This window comes from Pleurodeles waltl, chromosome 6 (genome assembly GCF_031143425.1).
Source record: "Pleurodeles waltl isolate 20211129_DDA chromosome 6, aPleWal1.hap1.20221129, whole genome shotgun sequence".
In the NCBI taxonomy this organism is placed as follows: Eukaryota; Metazoa; Chordata; class Amphibia; order Caudata; family Salamandridae; genus Pleurodeles; species Pleurodeles waltl.
The window spans coordinates 464280318-464286926 of record NC_090445.1 but is presented as its reverse complement, the minus strand read 5'-3'; the positions used below and the strand labels follow the sequence as shown (position 1 = coordinate 464286926).

The window sequence follows — 6609 nt, the reverse complement described above, 5'->3', positions numbered from 1 at the left end:
AACTGAAGGAGGCTGACCACAGGCCCTTTGTGTGTCGTTGTCTGTGGCGTTACAATGAGCTGAAATAGACCTAAAACAAAAAAAAAATTGTAATTATGCCATTCCAGTTAGAGCAAATGTAATGTTCTTTTGAAATTTGCTGCTTTTGGGAAATGGGAGTTGTGTTTTAAATTGTTCCAAGAAAGCTGGGGCAGTAGCCAATTTAACAGAAAACGAAAGCAAGCAAGTAAAATTTCTTGCTCTTTGCCAGATCATTTACTTGCTTGCGTGCTTTCGTTTTCTGTCATAAAATTGTAACGGGATCCTTCCCCAGTTTTTCTTTTTTTTTTAACAGTTGAACTGAGCCACGGACTGTCAAGGAAGAAGGAACTTAAAGTTTGTTGGTGGTGTTGACACAGTGACGGCCTTGTCCTGCTGCCCTTACTGCTTGCTAAATATTTGTGTTTTTTTTTTTCCTTTTTACTAATCCCTTGGAGCTGACGGTGCAGCGGAGTGGAGGCGTACACTGCCCCTCCTACTCTGGAGAGAGAGAGATTCCTGTCTTTGGAACTACAGAAGGTGCAAGAGCCTCCTCGGCCGGACACTTCATCTGTGGTCGCGGGAGGGATCAGAGCTGGGTCAAAGGGTGCCAATGGCGGCATCTCGCACTAAAGACTTCAGGTGGCGTTCCACTGCCACCCTCTGCTCTATCTGGCTGGCTGCCTTCACTGCTAACGTTTCTGGTATGTAACCCGCAACCATACAAATAGCAGATTCCTTTTTAAAATCTTTGTACAGGTTTTATAACTTAAATATCACTGTCGAGCTGGTCGAAATGTACAAAAGTATTGCTAATGTTAGCGAACAAATCATCATGACTGGTGGGAATAATAGTGATGTAGACGATTTTCCGTGTACCAAGAAGAGTACTGGCAACCTTGCTTTTTTTTATACTCCGTGAAGTTAAAACAAATGTTAAGCGTCAACATGCGCTTGAGAGAATCTTTGCAGCTAGTTCGACGGCCCGGTGTGTTAATGTGCTTACTGCATGACTAGGTTCATCATGTAAAGGCCACCGATTCAGTTCAGTCCCCCATACTGCCATGATTGCCATGATGTTAACTGCAGTCATACGCGCCAAGTTATTGTGTGCGGTGAGTGGATATTCTGAGGCTTATTCGGGACCTATTTTACCCCGTTTGCACTTTAGTATTGCATTAGAAAGGTTAAAAGGAGCGACAGTTACTGCATCCTCTTAGATTATGGCTTCCCTAATTGATACGTTTTCTTGCTTTTCTGTTAATTTAGTTAACTCGAGAACAACGTCTGTCTGCAATAACAAAACTCACATATACCAGTCAGGCACAGGAATTTAGTTCACGTTTTAAACCACATCCTTAATTACACAGACAAAGATTATTGCAAATGATCCTTCAGTTAATGCTTTTTTTAGAGGACCCCCTTCCATGTTTACATACCAGATAAAACGCTAAAGCGGTGTTTTTCGAAAAGACGCTATCTGCTAATGTGGTCTACTTTCTCTGAGGTGCCCCTGTCTATTTTTGACCCTAATCAAACCCCACCATTCACCCTTTCATCCTTCCGAGTTTGGGATGGAAGGTGCCAACACATTTTATTGACCCTGCCACTGGACAGGAAGCACGACTAAACAAATGCAAAATAGAAGACTTACCATTAATTCAAGAACCAAGGCATTCTTCTCAGCACAGCTGTTAAACTTTAGAATTGGACCAGCTGAACTGTATTGGTAAATCAACAGACAGGACATGTGGTACCAAACTACATGGAGCCATTTAGACTTTTTAACCTAGTAGCAGAGCAGATTGTCAGTAAGTGGGTGAAATTCGCATTCAGTAGACTCTGGGCACCACTGTCTTATCTCAAACACCATATCCAATAGTAGTTATAGTCGGGCCCGGTTCCAGGAATTTGCATCTGGATGGGCCAAGGGTACATTTGGGTGGGCCAATGTGTGCCCAATTTTTGTCAATTCTGGAGGTAGCCTACAAGCCCAAGATTTACATCATATCTTCTTCCAAAGAGGCATACAGTGCATCTAGAGCATTATATGAGAGTATGGGCTGATGTGTACACTCCACAGCCCTAACCTTTATAATTTTCAGCACACCAGGTTTCAACACAAGCACCTGGATTCACTGCAGATTATAGTAGTAGTTCAAGCTTAAGGGGGTGCCTTTTACAACACCTAAACCTTGACGTTTCACATCAGGAAGATGGGCTGATTAATGCATTCCCAACCTACAGAATATTACTGCATGCATCTTACACAAACTAAATTAGATAAACACGCTCAGAACCCCCAAACAGACCATAATTGTGGTGCAGAAGGCCGTTCACAGGCCTGGGCCCTGGTGTTGCTATACCTGCTGCATCATTAGCAGTTAAACCTCTGTCACTACTCTCCCAACTAGAGATGGGGACCCACTGAAACCTCGGTCCAGGCTTGAGCCTGAAGCCTAGCTCTGGTTCAGCTTGAGGTCCTGTTGAAAACTTGAGTCCATAACGAGCCAAGTTTTCATGTATCTTCTGCCTGCCACACTCTACCAGAATTTAGTGTTACAGCGAGAGCTTCCAACTTCAAAAAAGCTAGGGTCAAGCTTCGACTTTGGCTAAACATTCTGTATTCCTTGACAAATCTCCAATGCCTAAAATAAATGAATGTGTTGTGTTATGTTATAGAATTTGTAAAGCGCATGGCTAACCTAAGGCTTCCCAGCGCTAACGGGTCAAACCTACGCTAAGCATAGAGGACAGTCCATTTCAAAACAGCCAAGTTTTGAGTGCCTGGGGTCATGTGACAACTGTCTTGCCTGTTGAATCACTAATGGCATTGTCACCAGTGTGAGAACAGGGTCAGTAATGACTTTAAGCTCATGTTTAAAAAGTATCTCTCTTAACAAGTGCCTTCTCCGTGGCCTTTACTGGCATGACTGGGTGGGCCAAAGATCATGTTAGGGTGGGCCTGGCTCACCCGGACCCCTGCTAGAAATGGGCCTGGTTGTAGTTATGCCAAAATGCACCCCTCCGGGGAGACGTAGCCCAGACCCATGGTCGCTGAAAGATTCTGTACCGCTACCGTGACCCCGCCCCTCCCAAAAAATACATTAAAAAACTCCTAGCTCTCCTCTCCCCCACACCGTGGAGTCCGTACTAGTTCTGCAGTCCGATCGTTTCCGCTTAGCTCTCTTCTGAGAGCTAAATCGCATGCACACACACACACACATTAACACATGCCTGCTGTTGCTCTCGGTGGTCCAAAAAACGAAACCTCAAAAGCTGCAGAGGACTCCGTTTGTATGTTAATATCACTGTGCCATCTTCACTTAACAGACAGAGCTTCAGACTAAAGAACAAATTAACGAAACAAGAGCGCCAGGGAAGGATCCTGAAGCTGGCAATCCCAGAGATAACAGTTTCAGTTGTTTGTTTAAACAGTTACTTATTCATGTTTCCCAAACGTGACGTGCAGACTTATCAGACAGCGCCCCCGACAAATCTAAATTTGGCGCCCCTCCTTAGTCCCCTTCTCGCATTGGTGATCCGATGGGTTGGGGCTCATATGTCACTCCCTGCTGAGTATCTCAAAGCAGAGACCGACCTATGAACACATATTTACTGACGGTGGGAGTCTATGAGAGTGTGCGGGGGCGAAAGGGGCAGTGGGGACAATGGGAATCGGAGGGAGGCTAAGGGAAGTAAAGTCCTGCCTTTGCCATTATCTTTCATTTAAAAGGCTCCCAAAGTCGGGCCACTCGGAGTCACGCAGCATTCTGTCACAGCTGCCGACGTATATATGCACACAATACAAATGGCTATTAGTAACTGGGACAGGTATTTCAAAATTGTCTTTAAAATCATCTCTGGATGAAATAACCGTTGTTTTCTGTAACTTCTGAGACCACACTTTTGTGGCTCTTAGCGCCTCATAAAGTAGCACATACTTAATGTACCGCATTGGTATACAGGTAGTTTTATCACAGAAAAGGGCTCTCAGACACACTTGGATATTTAAAGTTTTCATTAAATTTCTCTAAGGTTAACATTTGCAAAGTTATTTTTCAAAGCAAACAAGATACTTCTCTTTGGAACGTTTACGATTCATGCTTATGCACACATACCCTTTGGACAGTGGCACCTGTGCAGTTTGTGTGTGCCTTGCATGGTTGTCGTCTTCGTGTGATCGCTTACTGACAAGAGCAGCTTGAATGCTGGGACGTGTAGTCCATTATGTATATAACACTTCAATTCCCAGCATCCAATTTACAGTTAGCTAAAAAAATGACATTGAATGAAAGTAAACCCCCCTCCCGAGTACTGTTGAGATAAGGCCGGTAGGCAGCAAGGCATGTAAAATAACGTGTCACGTTAGACATCAACCATCATCATGATTTGGAACAGATCGGTGGTATTCCTTTGTGGATCATTGCTGGTCCCATCCATCTCACTCTACAATAGAATTGATGGAATGAGCTTCAGTTCGTGTTTTGGAATTAATAGTCTGAATATTCCATGCCTAGAATTTTGTGAGTCATTTTATTTTTAGAGTACTGAATACTTCAGCGGGAAACACCCTGCCATGAGGATGCCGGCTCCGAATGGAGCCGGCGGAGTGGAAGGGGTGCGACGGGTGCAGTTGCACCCGTCGCGATTTTTAGTGTCTGCATGGCAGACACTGAAAATAATGGTGGGGCCCTGTTACGGGGGCCCCTGCAGTGCCCATGCCATTGGCATGGGCACTGCAGGGGCCCCCAGGGGCCCCACAACACCCCATACCGCCATCCTGTTCCTGGTGGCCAAAACCACCAGGAACAGGATGGCGGTATGGGGGTCGGAATCCCCATGGCGGCGCAGCAAGCTGCGCCGCCATGGACGATTCCCCAGGGCAGCGGAAAACCGGCGGTACACCGCCGGTTTTCCGTTTCTGACCGCGGCTGTACCGCCGCGGTCAGAATGCCCAAGGGAGCACCGCCAGCCTGTTGGCGTGCTCCCGCGGTCGTTGGCCCTGGCGGATTTTACCGCCAGGGTCAGAATGACCCCCAAAGTCTCTTTGAAGCACAAAGTACCTGTTTTGAGTGGAAAATCTCGACAAGGGGCCGCAGAGGAGGAGATGCGTGAAAAATGTTGTGTGCGTCGGTTTCGCCCCTTCACACACGGACTTGCGTTGTTATTTTCCACACGGGAAAGACGTTGCGTCAATTTCCGGCGCATGGACGGGCCTCCTCTTCGGGTTGCAGGGTTTTCAGACACCCCGGGGTCTGTGCGTGGAATCATGGGCTTGTTGGCAAGCTCTGCGTCGTTCCGGTGGGCGATGCAGGGAAATTTCTCCCTCACAGCAGGCGCAGCGTCGATTTCCCCTCTGGGAGTCGGGCGTCGTCGTCCCAGGTCAGCTGTGCGTCGATCTGGTGGGCCAGTTCCGGTTGCACCACAGGCACCACGTTGATCTTTTCCTTGAGAAATCGAGCGTCGTCGTCCCCGTTCGGCGTGCAGTGAATTTTTCACCGCGGAACAAGCTGTGCATCAAATTTTTTGCCGCTCAAGGAGTCCAGTTGCACGACAGAAGTCTTTTTGGTCCTGAGACTTCAGGGAACAGGAGGCAAGCTCTATCCAAGCCCTTGGAGAGCACTTCTGCAGCAAAGCAAGAGAACAGCAAGACAGCAGGGCAACAGCAAGGCAGCAGTCCTCTGTAGAAAGCAGTCAGGTGAGTCCTTTAGGCAGCCAGGCAGTTCTTCTGGTCAGGGTGCAGGTTCTGGTTCAGGTTTCTTCTCCAGGAAGTGTCTGAGGTGGTAGGGCATAGGCCCTGCTTTATACCCAAATGTGCCTTTCAAGTGGGGGAGACTTCAAAGAGTGACTTAGAAGTGCACCAGGTCCCCTTTCAGTTCAATCCTGTCTGCCAGGGTCCCAGTAGGGGGTGTGGCAGTCCTTTGTGTGAGAGCAGGCCCTCCACCCTCCCAGCCCAGGAAGACCCATTCAAAATGCAGATGTATGCAAGTGAGGCTGGGTACCATGTGTTTGGGGTGTGTCTGAGTGAATGCACAAGGAGCTGTCAACTAAACCCAGCCAGACGTGGATTGTAAGGAACAGAAAGATTTAAGTGCAGAGAAATGCTCACTCTCTAAAAGTGGCATTTCTAAAATAGTAATATTAAATCCAACTTCACCAGTCAGCAGGATTTTGTATTACCATTCAGGCCATACTAAATATGACCTTCCTACTCCTTTCAGATCAGCAGCTACCACTTCAACAATGTATGAGGGCAGCTCCAATGCTAGCCTATGAAGGGAGCAGGCCTCACAGTAGTGTAAAAACAAATTTAGGAGTTTTACACTTCCAGGACATGTAAACTACACAGGTATATGTCCTGCCTTTTACCCACACAGCACCCTGCTCTAGGGGTTACCTAGGGCACACCTTAGGGGTGACTTATATGTAAAAAAAAGGGGAGTTTTAGGCTTGGCAAGTACTTTTAAATGCCAAGTCGAAGTGACAGTGAAACTGCAAACCCAGTCCTTGCGATGGCAGGCCTGAGACAAGGTAAAGGGGATACTAAAGTGGGTGGCACAACCAGTGCTGCAGGCCCACTAGTAGCAT

At 47.0% G+C, this 6609-nt stretch overlaps 1 protein-coding gene across 1 annotated transcript in view; it reads left to right on the top strand.

Annotated features, from left to right (window-relative positions):
• Positions 1 to 336: 336 nt before the first annotated feature.
• Positions 337 to 6609, top strand: part of LOC138299901 (C4b-binding protein alpha chain-like) — a 552670-nt gene continuing 546397 nt past the window's right edge. The window contains exon 1 of the mRNA XM_069238606.1: positions 337 to 722. Within this exon, the coding sequence (XP_069094707.1) occupies positions 632 to 722 (91 nt within the window). The 5' untranslated portion in view covers positions 337 to 631. The remainder of the gene's footprint in view (positions 723 to 6609) is intronic.